General features: G+C 40.0%; 1 protein-coding gene across 1 annotated transcript; it reads right to left on the bottom strand.

Annotated features, from left to right (window-relative positions):
* Positions 1-27: 27 nt before the first annotated feature.
* gtf2h4 (general transcription factor IIH, polypeptide 4) lies at positions 28-15,797 on the bottom strand. Its single transcript, XM_029651624.2, has 14 exons — positions 15,658-15,797; positions 15,336-15,454; positions 13,523-13,627; positions 13,268-13,399; positions 12,864-13,049; positions 12,399-12,507; positions 12,197-12,265; positions 11,901-11,984; positions 6,768-6,924; positions 6,133-6,263; positions 5,248-5,295; positions 4,501-4,579; positions 2,035-2,096; positions 28-951 (listed from the first exon to the last, which is right to left on the bottom strand). Exons 2-14 carry the CDS (start codon positions 15,449-15,451, stop codon positions 841-843), a joined length of 1,389 nt encoding a protein of 462 aa, XP_029507484.1. The 5' UTR covers positions 15,452-15,454; positions 15,658-15,797; the 3' UTR covers positions 28-840.
* Positions 15,798-16,965: the final 1,168 nt, after the last annotated feature.

Below are 16,965 nucleotides of genomic sequence, written 5' to 3' on the forward strand. Positions count from 1 at the left end.
GGTGTGAAATGTACAATCCGTGACACATTTTGAAATGGTTCCATTGATGTTTGATTTAATCAAATTACACAGTATTTTTTTAAACAAATAAAACATTGAGAACATTAAATGCATTTCATAGTATCAGCCCTGCATGTTAAATCCCCACATTTATATGCATGGCTCTTTCCTCTGCAATGAAATACATCCAACTTATGTTTGAATGCTTGTAAAAAATAAAAAATAAAGTGTTATTTTTTATTTAACTAGGCATGTCAGTTAAGAACAAATTCTTATCTACAATGACGGACTAGAAACAGTGGGTTAACTGCCCTGTTCAGTTTGACATTGTCAGCTCGGGGATTCGATCTAGCAACCTTTCGGTTACTGGCCCAACTCTCTAACCACTAGGCTACCTGCCGCTACCTTCTACCCCGTATTGCATAAGTATTGCAGGCTAAGTCATACATTTCTTTAAATCATTTTATTTGCCCACCAACCCAAAAGGAGACAATGGCAATATCACCAACAAAAACAGAGACAAAGCACTTGCTTTCTCCATTTTGTCCTACCCAGCACTAGTCACTGTAGCCTGGGTGCCAGTGTTACCTTGCCAACTCCTTACAGAATTGCCATGTTTGGCTTGACAATGACAAAGTAGGTAAGAGCGCAAACAGATCTGGCACCAGGCTACAGCCATTGCGCTGCTGTGTCCAATTCAAGATCCAGTACAGTATATCCAGAACTCTCCATATACCTTCTTCAACGTCACCTCGAAGGAAGAGAAGAAAAAGTCCTTTCATGGAAAAAATACAATAAAATAAAAAAAATCATTGTTCTTCTCTTCTTCCCCCTCTGTTATCAAGTGTGACTCTTCTGTCGTTTCCAGAACCTCTTGACTTCTCCGTGTCCCTGCGGTGACACCACAATCACCCTGTGAGCCACATTCTGCCACACCAGACAGCCCAGGCCCTGGAGAATGAAAGACAGACAGAGAGAGAGAGAGTAAATACATTGTAAATACAACCCATATTTGTGCTTATATATTTTCCCTTTTGTACTTTAACCATTTGTACATCGTTACAACACTGTATATATATATATATATATATATATATATATACACATACACACACAATATTACATTTACTCTTTTAGTCTTTATTCTTTTGGAACTTCTGAGAGTAATGTTTACTGTTCATTTTTATTGTTTATTTCACTTTTGTATATGATCTACTTCACTTCCTTTGGCATTGTTAACATGTTTCCCATGCCAAGAAGGCCCCTTGAACTGAATTGAGAGAGGGGGTTTAAGTAATAAGACAGAGGTAGTGACCCAAATAGCACCATATTCACTATGTAGGTGATAGGGTGCTATTCGGGATGCACTCAGAGGCAGTAGACTGTGTGTCTGTGCTGGAGCAATATAAAGTAACCTAGATTGTACTGAGAGACAATAGATTACACGAAGAGAAGGTCAGACAAGCAGTTGCTACATGTGACAGGGCCTGCAGGTGTTAGGCTGATCATGCTAATGGTATTCTACCCTTGTTGAACTACAACTACAAAGTTCAAATAGTCAAGAGGATGTGTAGAAGATTGTAGCAAGGCTAATTTAAGGGTGCACAGTTAATGTCAGATCATGTAATGAGAAAGCGGGATACTTAGTCACTTGCACATTGTAGTCATTTAGCAGATGGTCTTATACAGAGCGACTTACAGAAGCCATTAGGGTTAAGTGCCTTGCTCAAGGGCACATTGATAAGATGTTTAACCTAGTCGGCTCAGGGATTCAAACCAGCTCGGTTACTGGTCCAACGCTAGGCTACCTGCTCTGGCATCGATGACCATAAATCCTGCTCCCCTAAGAAAGCAGCGGTATTGTCCCAGTCTCTGGACCCCCCCCCCCCTCCCCAAGGTCTAGGTTGTAATTACACCTCTGATCTCATGTTGCTCCCATGACAATAATGTTCAATGGTGAGTTCATTGACAGACAGAGAGAGAGAGAGAGAGAGAGAGAGAGAGAGAGAGAGAAAATAAAACAAGATATCTGACCTGAGCTCTGTCCCGCAACACCTCAAAGTCAGCCTGGGAGAGGAACTGGTTATACAGCACTCCTGAGATGGACAGAGACACAGAGAGACAGACAGAGAGGTAGACAGGGAGGGAGGTAGAGAGAGGAGAGAGAGAGAATGAAAAGGTACAGATAGCTTATAGGCAAGGTTAAAGGTGCAGCCCACATCAATACTCTGTCACCGATTACAACACATCTGAGAGCAGAGGTTCCAACAGACACATCACACACATCACATCACACACACAGCCTGTATTGACAGATTGCAATCCTACAGAGACAGGCCACCTTGTCAGTCATCCTACTATGGGAAGAAAATGAAACCCCAAAGAAATCAATCAGCTTTGTAAGTCCTCGCGGAGTAGCTAGAGGACAACGCAGGAGAAAGTAGAGGTCACCGATTATGATTTTTCAACGCCGATACAGATTATTGGAGGACCAAAAAAAAAAAAACGATGCCGATTAAATCGGACGATGTTTTGTAATAATGACAATTACAACAATAATGAATGAAGAATTATAACTTAATATAAGACATAAATAAAATAAATTTAGTCTAAAATAATGAAACATGTTCAATTTGGTTGAAATAATGCAAAAACAGTGTCGGATAAGAAAGTAAAAGTGCAATATGTGCCATGTAAAAAAAAAACTACAGTTTAAGTTCCTTGCTCAGAACATGACAACATATGTTCTGGTGGTTCCTTGTTCTGGTGGTTCCTCTTGCACTCGCGTAACAAGAGGTCAGCCTGCCACGCAGTCTCCTCGTGGAGTGCAATGTAATCGGCATCCAACAATGCCGATTACCGATTGTTATGAAAACTTGAAATCGGCCCTAATTAAAATCGGCCATGCCTCTAGTAGAAAGTACCTCAGAGTAGGTCAGGATATTTCTGGATCAAAAAGGGGTTGAAGTGGTGGCCGTGGCCAATCGCAGACCGAACCTTTTACAGGCCGCATCTTTGACAAGAGCAACGGCTTCTTCCCTTTTCTTCTCATGATTGTTAGTTCTCAAATCTTATTTTAAAATATATACAAGTGCCTTCAGAAATACATTTGCAAAAAATAAAAAAATTGAAGGTTTCTACTTTGTCATTATGGGGTATTGTGTGTAGATGGGTGAGAAGAAAAATATAAATTTAATCCATTTTTAAGTCAGGCTGTAACATAACAAAATGTGGAATAAGTCAAGGGGTATTAATACTTTCTGAAGGCATTGTGGGTCAATTATCTTTTCTACATACTATATCTGATTTTAGTCATTAAGTTTACACTGAAGACGTATTACCATCCCGAAAATGATTTTCTGAAGAAAAAATAAAGTTGTTATAATATACATATATTATAACAACCTATATACATATATTATAACAACCTATATACATATATTATAACATAACATATATACATATATTATAACATATATTATATACATATATTATAACATATATTATAACATATACACATATATTATAACATATATACATATATTATAACATATATACATATATTATAACATATACACATATATTATAACATATATACATATATTATAACATATATACATATATTATAACATATATACATATATTATAACATATATACATATATTATAACATATATACATATATTATAACATATATACATATATTATAACATATATACATATATTATAACATATATACATATATACATATATATTATAACATATATTATAACATATATACATATATTATAACATATATACATATATTATAACATATACACATATATTATAACATATATACATATATTATAACCTATATACATATATACATATATTATAACAACATATATACATATATTATAACAACATATATACATATATTATAACAACATATATATATTACAACATATATACATATATTATAACATATATAATAACATATATATATATATACTGATCCTAGATCAGCACTGCCAGGGGTTTTCTCTGCATAGAAACATTTTGTCAGTGAAACTGACAGTGACACTGTTTTGACTTACCCGGCCATGAAAAAACAAAATGTTTCTATGCAGAAAAATCCCTGGGAGTAGTGATCCAGGATCAGTTTAGCCTTTCAGATCAAAAATGAATAGTATTAACATGGATAGAGGGGACCTGATCCTAGATAAGCACTCCTACTCTGAACCACTTGATACATACTGGTTTAATTTCAAAGCACTGACGTCTTACGGCCTGTTTTCCCCCCAGCAACTGAATTCCTATCAACGGCACGTCTCACATGGTTCTTACCAGAGATCAGAGACACTGGGTGAGAGAGTGTGACCTCACCAACCATTAGGTGGGACGGACATAATTCATCACAATGACAAAAGAGAAACCTCCTCATGAAAACTTGTATTAAACACACACACACACATAAATACACACACACACACTTAAATACACACACACACGGCCTCACCCTCAGAAAACTGTAGTCGATCTCTCTCCAGCTCCCATAGTCTGATCTGGTCTGTGATAGTGGGGGGCAGCACTGGGTTCTGAGAGACACAGAGAGAGTAGGTAGAAGTAGGCTTTGTCCCAAATGGCTATTCACTATGTCGTGTACTACCTTAGACCAGGGTCCATAGGGAATAGGGCACATAGGGAATAGGGCTCTGGTCAAAAGTAGTGCACTATATAGGAAATAACGTTCCATTTGGACCAAAACCTTAGTCTGACATGGTAATGTCAGGATGAAATAGGAGTAATGAACCTCCAGCATGGGAGTCAAACAGGTCAGTCAGATATTACTGTAATCAACAGAACACAGAGAGGAGGAAGAGACAAGAGAACGAGGGGGCGAGAGAAAGACAGCATGAGACAGAGAGCGCGAGACTGGACAGAGAGCGCGAGACTGGACAGAGAGCGCGAGACAGGACAGAGAGCGCGAGACAGACAGAGAGCGCGAGACAGACAGAGAGCGCGAGACAGACAGAGAGCGCGAGACAGACAGAGAGCGCGAGACAGACAAGAGAGCGCGAGACAGACAAGAGAGCGCGAGACAGACAAGAGAGCGCGAGACAGACAAGAGAGCGCGAGACAGAGAGCGAGACAGACAGAGAGCGAGACAGACAGAGAGCGAGACAGACAGAGAGCGAGACAGACAGAGAGCGAGACAGACAGAGAGCGAGACAGATGAGTGAGACAGATTGAGATTTGTAGGTACCTGTTTGAGCATGACAGGATGTGCTCTGGTCCTTAGAAAGTGGAGAATCTGAAAAGCACAAAAACTTGACCGTAAAAACTTCCCCACACAACATAAGAAGCACCAATCCACCATTTCATGTGCAGTATAACAATCAACTAAAACACACACAGACTGAAAGAGACGAAAACATACATACTTTCCCAAACAGCTCAACCATGTGTAACAGTGAGTACCAGAACTCCAATATACTGAACAGAGAAATCCATTAACACAAAACCTGACAAACTCAAAGCTGCCATTATGTTGTTCAGTAGTGTAAAGTAACCTGCCTACCTGCCGTGGGGAGTGTCTACCTGCCGTGGGGAGTGCCTACCTGCCGTGGGGAGTGTCTACCTGCCGTGGGGAGTGTCTACCTGCCGTGGGGAGTGTCTACCTGCCGTGGGGAGTGTCTACCTGCCGTGGGGAGTGCCTACCTGCCGTGGGGAGTGCCTACCTGCCGTGGGGAGTGCCTACCTGCCGTGGGGAGTGCCTACCTGCCGTGGGGAGTGCCTGCCGTGGGGACCTACCCGTGGGGAGTGCCTACCTGCCGTGGGGAGTGCCTACCTGCCGTGGGGAGTGCCTACCTGCCGTGGGGAGTGCCTACCTGCCGTGGGGAGTGCCTACCTGCCGTGGGGAGTGTCTACCTGCCGTGGGGAGTGCCTACCTGCCGTGAGGAGTGTCTACCTGCCGTGAGGAGTGTCTACCTGCCGTGAGGAGTGTCTACCTGCCGTGAGGAGTGTCTACCTGCCGTGAGGAGGGTCTACCTGCCGTGAGGAGTGTCTACCTGCCGTGAGGAGTGTCTACCTGCCGTCAGGAGGGTCTACCTGCTGTGAGGAGTGTCTACCTGCTGTGAGGAGTGCCTACCTGTTGTGCGGTGATGCCGTTAGCGATGGCTTGCTGTACTGACTCCCTGGTAACCTGGGCTACCACCACGTTAGGGAAGCGATAGAGACACTCACTAAACAGAGCCACCAAAGCGATCTGCAGCTCAGAGTCTGTGGAGGAGAAGACAGGTGAATAACGTAACACTAATTCACTACCACCTGGATATGAGAATGAGCCAATCAGAAAACACTTCAACTAAACGAACAGTACGTAGCAGTTATCTGACAGATAGGAGATAAATAACAAAATGAATTAGTCAACATTATGCTTCCGTTATGAATATATTAATAACATCAATTACTGTATCTATGTATAAATACTGTGATTCAAACAAGTGTCAACACATTATTTTAAGTGACAGAAATTAAATAAGTTAACAGACTATTCAATACCACCTGGAAATGAGTAATAAATGAAATACTACAACCTCAAACAATGAGAGAGGGATTTACACACAGGAATGAATCCTAAATTGAGATCAACACAGAGAAGTCAGAGTTGAGGCGGAAATCTTGAAATTGGTCAATGGGAGATTTGAATGAAAACTTAAGTTCCTCTGGTTTCTGTGGTCCACACTGTCAGACTGCAGAGGTAGACCTTCCATCGGTACATACTGGTATAAGCATAGAGCCGATAGTTGGTTTCCACGACGATGAAACCTGAATCTCCAGTCCCTGGGGTAGCGCCCATAGCGGTGGAGGAAGAATTGGCGGAGACGCCAGCAGACAGAGTGATGGCCAGCCTGGTGGGGTAGTACCTTCTAGACTTCCTCTGAGGAGACCAGAGAGAGAGAGGGTAGGGGGTACAAGAGCAGGGGTGATAAGGACAGTGAGAGGAGATAACATGTTATTAGTGTCTGTCCATGTTATTAGTGTCTGTCCATGTTATTAGTGTCTGTCCATGTTATTAGTGTCTGTCCATGTTATTAGTGTCTGTCCATGTTATTAGTGTCTGTCCAATCTGTGCTGTCCATGTTATTAGTGTCTGTCCATGTTATTAGTGTCTGTCCATTCTGTGCTGTCCATGTTATTAGTGTCTGTCCATGTTATTAGTGTCTGTCCATTCTGTGCTGTCCATGTTATTAGTGTCTGTCCATGTTATTAGTGTCCAATCTGTGCTGTCCATGTTATTAGTGTCTGTCCATGTTATTAGTGTCTGTCCATGTTATTAGTGTCTGTCCATGTTATTAGTGTCTGTCCATGTTATTAGTGTCTGTCCATGTTATTAGTGTCCAATCTGTGCTGTCCATGTTATTAGTGTCTGTCCATGTTATTAGTGTCTGTCCATGTTATTAGTGTCCAATCTGTGCTGTCCATGTTATTAGTGTCTGTCCATGTTATTAGTGTCTGTCCATGTTATTAGTGTCCAATCTGTGCTGTCCATGTTATTAGTGTCTGTCCATGTTATTAGTGTCTGTCCATGTTATTAGTGTCCAATCTGTGCTGTCCATGTTATTAGTGTCTGTCCATGTTATTAGTGTCTGTCCATGTTATTAGTGTCCAATCTGTGCTGTCCATGTTATTAGTGTCTGTCCATGTTATTAGGGTCTGTCCATGTTATTAGTGTCTGTCCATGTTATTAGGGTCTGTCCATGTTATTAGGGTCTGTCCATGTTATTAGTGTCCAATCTGTGCTGTCCATGTTATTAGTGTCTGTCCATGTTATTAGGGTCTGTCCATGTTATTAGTGTCTGTCCATGTTATTAGGGTCTGTCCATGTTATTAGGGTCTGTCCATGTTATTAGTGTCTGTCCATGTTATTAGGGTCTGTCCATGTTATTAGTGTCTGTCCATGTTATTAGTGTCTGTCCATGTTATTAGTGTCTGTCCATGTTATTAGTATCCAATCTGTGCTGTCCATGTTATTAGTGTCTGTCCATGTTATTAGTATCCAATCTGTGCTGTCCATGTTATTAGTGTCTGTCCATGTTATTAGTATCCAATCTGTGCTGTCCATGTTATTAGGGTCTGTCCATGTTATTAGTGTCTGTCCATGTTATTAGTATCCAATCTGTGCTGTCCATGTTATTAGTGTCTGTCCATGTTATTAGTGTCTGTCCATGTTATTAGTGTCTGTCCATGTTATTAGGGTCTGTCCATGTTATTAGGGTCTGTCCATGTTATTAGTATCCAATCTGTGCTGTCCATGTTATTAGTGTCTGTCCATGTTATTAGGGTCTGTCCATGTTATTAGTGTCCAATCTGTGCTGTCCATGTTATTAGTGTCTGTCCATGTTATTAGTGTCTGTCCATGTTATTAGTGTCTGTCCATGTTATTAGTGTCCAATCTGTGCTGTCCATGTTATTAGTGTCCAATCTGTGCTGTCCATGTTATTAGTGTCTGTCCATGTTATTAGTGTCTGTCCATGTTATTAGTGTCTGTCCATGTTATTAGTGTCCAATCTGTGCTGTCCATGTTATTAGTGTCTGTCCATGTTATTAGGGTCTGTCCATGTTATTAGTGTCCAATCTGTGCTATCCTAATATCTTGCTCTTCCACCATGTTTTAGTTTGTTTGTTTATTTGATAGCACGTACAAAAAAAATACAAAAAAATACATTCTACAAGCTTTAACACGGAGAAGGTATTGTGATTCGTTTGAAAACAGCATTACAGCGGTCTAAGGCACTGCATCTCAGTGCTAGAGGCGTCACTACAGACACCCCGGTTCGATTCTAGGCCGTATCACAACCGGCCGTGATTGGGAATCCCATAGGGCGGCGCACAATTGACCTAGCGTCGTCCGGGTTTGGCCGGTGTTGTAAAATAAGAATTTGTTCTTAACTGACTTGCCTAGTTAAAAATAAATAAAATATGCAGAGGTTTTATCGTCCTCTCAGCAATTCTTTCTTATTTACAATGGTCCCTCACATAAGCTTTTAAAATGCTATGACTCTCTGTGGAGAGTGGGCCTGGGAGTGTTTAGGTTACTGTAAACTTGGTATCGTTTGATTGGTCAATGGGGGTTGGTTTTGGGTTAAAAGGTTACCCCTTCAGATGTTATGAAATGCCTTTTGTTCTCTCTCTCTGTTATCCTGGTTCCAGTCCATGGAGGAAGGTTGTATGATCCATTCTCATTTCCTAGGCTTCTAGGCCCAGTAAGCCTCTCTCTGTTATCCTGGTTCCAGTCCATGGAGGAAGGTTGTATGATCCATTCTCATTTCCTAGGCTTCTAGGCCCAGTAAGCCTCTCTCTGTTATCCTGGTTCCAGTCCATGGAGGAAGGTTGTATGATCCATTCTCATTTCCTAGGCTTCTAGGCCCAGTAAGCCTCTCTCTGTTATCCTGGTTCCAGTCCATGGAGGAAGGTTGTATGATCCATTCTCATTTCCTAGGCTTCTAGGTTCCAGTCCATGGAGGAAGGTTGTATGATCCATTCTCATTTCCTAGGCTTCTAGGCCCAGTAAGCCTCTCTCTGTTATCCTGGTTCCAGTCCATGGAGGAAGGTTGTATGATCCATTCTCATTTCCTAGGCTTCTAGTTTCCAGTCCATGGAGGAAGGTTGTATGATCCATTCTCATTTCCTAGGCTTCTAGGCCCAGTAAGCCTCTCTTTGTTCCTGGTTCCAGTCCATGGAGGAAGGTTGTATGATCCATTCTCATTTCCTAGGCTTCTAGGCCCAGTAAGCCTCTCTTTATTCCTGCTTTGTCCTGTAAGTCAACTTTAGCATCTATATGGTTGGAATAATACGGAATAATATGGTATAATATGGAATAATTTGGAATAATATGGTATAATATGGAATAATATGGTATAATATGGAATAATAGTCTTGTAATGATAGTTAATGCTTTGTATAATATAGTCTTGTAATGATACTTAATAATATAGTATTGTAATGATAGTTAATAATATGGTCTTGTAATGATAGTTAATAATATGGTCTTGTAATGATAGTTAATAATATAGTCTTGTAATGATAGTTAATGATATAGTCTTGTAATGATAGTTAATAATATAGTCTTGTAATGATAGTTAATAATATAGTCTTGTAATGATAGTTAATGATATAGTCTTGTAATGATAGTTAATAATATAGTCTTGTAATGATAGTTAATAATATAGTATTGTAATGATAGTTAATAATATAGTCTTGTAATGATAGTTAATAATATAGTCTTGTAATGATAGTTAATGCTTTGTATAATATAGTCATGTAATGATAGTTAATAATATAGTCTTGTAATGATAGTTAATGCTTTGTATAATATAGTCATGTAATGATAGTTAATAATATAGTCTTGTAATGATAGTTAATAATATGGTCTTGTAATGATAGTTAATGCTTTGTATAATATAGTATTGTAATGATAGTTAATAATATAGTATTGTAATGATAGTTAATAATATAGTCTTGTAATGATAGTTAATGCTTTGTATATGGTTGGAATAATAGTCTTGTAATGATAGTTAATGCTTTGTATATGGTTGGAATAATAGTCTTGTAATGATAGTTAATGCTTTGTATAATATAGTCTTGTAATGATAGTTAATAATATAGTCTTGTAATGATAGTTAATGCTTTGTATAATATAGTCTTGTAATGATAGTTAATAATATAGTATTGTAATGATAGTTAATAATATGGTCTTGTAATGATAGTTAATAATATAGTCTTGTAATGATAGTTAATGCTTTGTATAATATAGTCTTGTAATGATAGTTAATACTTTGTATAATATAGTCTTGTAATGATAGTTAATGATATAGTCTTGTAATGATAGTTAATGCTTTGTATAATATAGTCTTGTAATGATAGTTAATGATATAGTCTTGTAATGATAGTTAATGCTTTGTATAATATAGTCTTGTAATGATAGTTAATGATGTAGTCTTGTAATGATAGTTAATGCTTTGTATAATATAGTCTTGTAATGATAGTTAATAATATAGTATTGTAATGATAGTTAATAATATGGTCTTGTAATGATAGTTAATAATATGGTCTTGTAATGATAGTTAATAATATGGTCTTGTAATGATAGTTAATAATATGGTCTTGTAATGATAGTTAATAATATGGTCTTGTAATGATAGTTAATAATATAGTCTTGTAATGATAGTTAATGCTTTGTATAATATAGTATTGTAATGATAGTTAATGCTTTGTATAATATAGTCATGTAATGATAGTTAATAATATAGTCTTGTAATGATAGTTAATAATATGGTCTTGTAATGATAGTTAATGCTTTGTATAATATAGTCTTGTAATGATAGTTAATGATATAGTGATGATAGTCTGATGCTTTGTATAACTTAATGCTTTGAAACCCCACCTCTTTAAGGAATACCTAGGATAGGATAAAGTAATCCTTCTCACCCCCCCTTAAAAGACCTAGATGCACTATTGTAAAGTGGCTGTTCCACTGGATGTCATAAGGTGAAAGCACCAATTTGTAAGTCGCTCTGGATAAGAGCGTCTGCTAAATGACTTAAATGTAAATGTAAATGTAAGCTGTATGCCTTTGTATGTGAATCCATTCATTTTACAAAGTAATTAAATATTGTTTTTTGATATAGATAATTCTCAAACCAATTCTTGCTAATCAATGTCAGCTCATTGCCTAATGCTTGCTTGTATATTTAAATGATGTTTATGGAGTCAGAGAAACATTTTAATAGGCTAATTGCTTAGTCTTATTACGAATCACATGCGAGGTATTTATTATATATACACACACGCCAAATATTACTGTCCAACTACAAATTGTAGCTACTTTGCTAATTCTCCTTCACCATATCTCACCTTCCTCTGGAAGACGAGGCCAAACTCCCTCAGGTGCTGTAGGAAGGTGAGCAGAGATTCACTCATCCCCTCCACTGAGTAGTCCTGGGGCACAGGACAAGGGTGACAACATCAGTCCACACCAGAATATAAACACAATATTCCCATGATCTAATAATCCGAACTGACTAGGAAATATTTTGGACACGACATCACGTCATACTGTGTAGAAATCAATCAGTGGTTGAAGTTGAGTGTTCTGCATGGAATGCAGGTAAGTCGCCAGGCAGCTCAAATTTCAGTACTACAAGACTCACCCTGCCTAGAGTCGAGAAACTGAGCTGGAACAAGAAGGACAGAATCTCCACCAAGTCCATTCCACGAGTCTGAAAGATGAGAAGGACAAGAGAGAGCACATAATACTGGGAGAGAAGTCTGTCTGTGTGCCTCTGTGTGCCTCTGTGTGCCTCTGTGTGCCTCTGTGTGCCTCTGTGTGCCTCTGTGTGCCTGACGACCTACCTGTGCCGTGTTGAGGTACTGTAGGGTGAAGTACCAGAGCTGAGAGGCTGTGTCCAGGAGGAGGAACTGGAAACCAGCTGAGGTGATACAGGGAGCATCTCCAGCCTCACTGGAGGAGGGGAAAAGGTGTAGGATACATGAGAAAGAAAAGAAAAGGGACAGAGGGATTTACAGAGGGACAGAGGGATTTAGAGAGGGACAAAGGGATTTAGAGAGAAACAGAGGGATTTAGAGAGAAACAGAAGGATTTAGAGAGAAACAGAGGGATTTAGAAATAATATTGTGGTGGGGTAAAAAATATATATATACATGGAAAATAGAAGAATTGAAGGTGAAAATCCCAAACACATTAACACAAAAATAATGTAGGTAAAATAGTGATAAAAAATACAAAATGACAAGAAACAAAGAGTGTATGTGTTTAACATTGACTTCATAGCGGTCCCTCAGTGAGGTGGTACCTACGTTCTCATGAGGCCAGCCTGAATGAGGAGCTGGGACAGGTCCTGGCTGACTGCAGCACTGGGACAGCCCACCATGAAGTGGAGAACCACCTCCCAGCGCTCCAAAGCATACTTATCCAGACTCTCCACATCACGGGCATGTCTGTCAGGACCAAGACTGTCACCCTGGTCTGCCCACGACTTACCCCTGAGAGGACGAGGAGAGAGAGGAGGAAGAGGACGTGGTGGAAGATGAGGAGGTGGTAGTGGAAGGGAAGGTAGTGGAGGAGGAGGAACAGGAAGGGGAGGAGCCTTATGAAAGACATGTTCACCAAGTTTTAGCTTTGGTAGTTCTACTGCTAGCATATTAAACCCCAATATGTATTGTAGATACTAAATACCTTACAAATGAAAGAGTTGACTTACCCTCCTAATAATGCTATTCTCAGGTTGTCTTTGAATACGGGGTTCAGAATGTTTCCCTGCAGGCCTCCCTGTAGCTGCTGGCTGTGCCATAGTCTGAGACCAGACAGCACAGAGACACACTGATCATGGTCCCTGAAGAAGAAAATCAGGCAATTTTAGAACACAAACTACAGAAACTGAAGGTTTACTGAGTAATTTAACAACCTGGCAGTTGATTGGACAGGTACTATGTATGATTCAGATTCATAGACTTACTTTTCACTGTCTTTTTTCACCCAAAGCGCCACCGCGGCCTGAGGAAGGGGTTGGTCTAGAAACAGCATTCGCATTACATAATTCTTGGCCAATGGGGGGAGCTCTCTGTCAAGCAAGGAAACAAGCAGATAACTGACTCCCTGATTTACCTTGCATGTGAGTCCAGTAATACCCAAAATACCTATAGTCATGTATGTAAACTCAGCAAAAAGAAACGTCCTCTCATTGTCAACTGTGTGTATTTACAGCAAACTTAACATGTGTAAATATTTGCATGAACATAAGATTCAACAACTGAGACAAACTGAACAAGTTCCACAGACATGTGACAAACAGAAATGGAATAATGTGTCCCTGAACAAAGGGGGGGTCAAAATCAAAAGTAACAGTCAGTATCTGGTAGCTGCATTGAGTACTACAGTGCATCTCCTCCTCATGGACTGCACCAGATTGACCAGTTCTTGCTGTGAGATGTTACCTCACTCTTCCACTAAGGCACCTGCAAGTTCCCAGACATTTTTTTTGGGGGCATAGCCCTCACCCTCCGAGCCAACAGGTCCCAGACGTGCTCAATGGGATTGAGATCTGGGCTCTTCGCTGGCCATGGCAGAACACCGACATTCCTGTCTTGCAGGAAATCACATACAGAATTAGCAGTATGGCTGGTGGCATTGTCATGCTGGAGGGTCATGTCAGGATGAGCCTGCAGGACAGGTACCACATGAGGGAGGAGGATGTCTTCCCTGTAACACAGTGTTGAGAATGCCTGCAATGACAACAAGCTCAGTCCAATGATGCTGTGACACACCGCCCCAGACCATGACGGACCCTCCACCTCGATCCCGCTCCAGAGTACAGGCCTCGGTGTAACGCTCATTCCTTCGACTATAAAACGCAAATCCGACCATGGTGAGACAAAACCGCGACTCGTCAGATCAGAGCACTTTTTGCCAATCCTGTCTGGTCCAGCGACGATGGGTTTGTGCCCATGGGCGACGTTGTTGCCGGTGATGTCTGGTGAGGGCCTACAAGCCCTCAGTCCAGCCTCTCTCATCCTATTGCGGAAAGTCTGAGCACTGATGGAGGGATTGTGTGTTCCTGGTGTAACTCGGGTAGTTGTTGTTGTTGTCATCCTGTACCTGTGTGATAGGTGTGATGTTCGGATGTACCGATCCAGTGCAGGTGTTGTTACACGTGGTCTGCCGGTCTCCCTGCAGCGCTGTCTTGGGCGTCTCACAGTATTGACATTGCAATGTATTGCCCTGGTCACATCTGCAGTCCTCATGCCTCCTTGCAGCATGCCTAAGGCACATTCACGCAGATGAGCAGGGACCCTGGGCATCTTTCTTTTGGTGTTTTTCAGAGTCAGTAGAAAGGCCTCTTTAGTGTCCTACATTTTCATAACTGTGACTTTAATTGCCTAGCGCCTGTAAGCTGTTAGTGTCTTAACAACCGTTCCACAGGTGCATGTTCATTCATTGTTTATAGTTTATTGAACAAGCATGGGAAACAGTGTTTAAACCCTTTATAATGAAGATCTGTGAAGTTATTTATATTTTTAATTATCTTTGAAAGACAGGGTCCTGAAAAAGGGACGTATCTTTTTTTTTACTGAGTTTACATGTTACAAGGTGCAACAAAAAAAAGTGTAGACAGCCTGTGTTCTGTTCCATATATGTCATTAAATAATAGCACACGGTATTATGTACATTACAGATCAATTGTGTACTAAACCATTGCAAATAGCAGGACTTGTACATGTCATATTTGACAGTTACTTTAACAGTATTGTTTAAATGGACTGATCCTGTACCTGTAGACAGCCAGACATGTGGCCGGATGATTGAACAAGCGGTCTAAGATCTCAGGGCTCAACTCTTTCAGATACTCATGGAGGTTCTTGCATTGTAACTGAACGCGCAGCTTCATCTTCTGCAGACGACAAAAACATGTTTCAAAAAAGATGCAAAATGACAACTATAGTAAGAATGAAATGTGTTTCGTCTATGGCTAACATAATGACACAATCTGAAGAATACAAGCTTAGCTAGCAAGCTAACGAGGATGGAATGGAGCGTTTTAAAGTGAAGACAGAAAGTGTAATCAACCATCTACATCGACATTGTATTGTTTACCTTATGGTTGGGTATCGGAAAGGTCCAAAATAATTCCTATAAACTAATAAATTCAGAAATGTTCAGCATCTTCATTTTCTCAGCAAGTGAATAGAAGCCATGTTGGATGATCACGTGATTCAGACATCCAGAAGGAGCGTTCTGATTGGCGCAACTCCTTTTGCTGCGGTCAACGCCACAGTGAAATGTAAACGTAGTCTTTTATTTTTGATAAATAAAGATTACAAGAATTGCTCATTTATACATTTGTAAACATGAAGTAGGTTGTTTAGATACATTCACTGTCATTACCTGACAGCGTTGGCAAAATGTAGAAGGGAAAGGATAAAACATGTTATAAAGACATGTTTTAAATGCAAAAATCACACTTGAAAAATCAGTATTCGAATCTCATTCAAAATCCTGCGGCTGCAATCCAACTGATGTGGCAAAGGCATTAAAATGCTTAGCACCGCAGAGCGATTAGCCTAAGCCTCATTACAAGTAATGAAGGGCAATGAATAGCATAACAATTGTGTTTTCGCCAATACGATCTCAAGTTTGCATTACATTGATCAAACACATTCTTGTTTACAGACAAAAGAAAGGAGAAGAATATTGAAGGAGGTCCAGGAGATCCAGGAGAATGGGGAAGCATCTCAATCTCTTCTCAGGAGTCCCTTTTCTCTTTATCTGTACAAATCAAATCAGAAAAAGTAGCATATCCACTCGCTCACGAGTAAACATTTAGAATATGTAGTTTATTGGGCAAGTGCTCGTCACATTGTGGTGCAGGACAACATAAAATGGAATAGATTGATGAATCTGGTGGTGAGAACGGCTCAGAATATCCTTGGTGAATTGATGTTTTGAGTGAGATGTAACAGGTGTGTACATTCTACTTTACCTGTAGAAGACAGCCTGTCCTTCATCTGCATATCTCATTTGTCTGTTGTGATAAACCATCCCTTCTTTATTGCAGTGAGAGCAGCGCCTTTCAATCTTGAGTTTGAGGAGGTCAGAGAGAAGACATTGATAGAGTGGTATTCAAATCAGAGCACGGAGGTCCGGACTACTGCTGGTTTTCTGTTCTACCTGATCATTAAAAATGTGTCCCCGATTAGAGGGGCTGAATGAAAATCAGAAGTGGAACTGTCTTTGAGGTCAAGCTTTGAATACACCTGCAGTAGTGTACTATTACACAAAAATGTCTCATTTATTTGGTAGTTTATTGATCACTTTAGGAACTTTATAGGTGAATTCTTACCACAGCCCCCATGAATTCCCCCCACGAGTTCTGAGACCTCCACAGCAACAGTGGACAGTTCT

This window comes from Oncorhynchus nerka, linkage group LG7 (assembly GCF_034236695.1).
Source record: "Oncorhynchus nerka isolate Pitt River linkage group LG7, Oner_Uvic_2.0, whole genome shotgun sequence".
In the NCBI taxonomy this organism is placed as follows: domain Eukaryota; kingdom Metazoa; phylum Chordata; class Actinopteri; order Salmoniformes; family Salmonidae; genus Oncorhynchus; species Oncorhynchus nerka.

Coding starts and splice junctions, on each gene's coding strand:
- gtf2h4 (XM_029651624.2), bottom strand. CDS start 15,451: ATGAAGCTGCGCGTTCAGTTACAATGCAAGAACCTCCATGAGTATCTG. Junction 6,264..6,767: donor TCGGCTCTATGCTTATACCA/GTATGTACCGAT, acceptor TCTCCTCCACAG/ACTCTGAGCTGCAGATCGCT. Junction 5,296..6,132: donor ACGGCATCACCGCACAACAG/GTAGGCACTCCT, acceptor TGTGCTTTTCAG/ATTCTCCACTTTCTAAGGAC.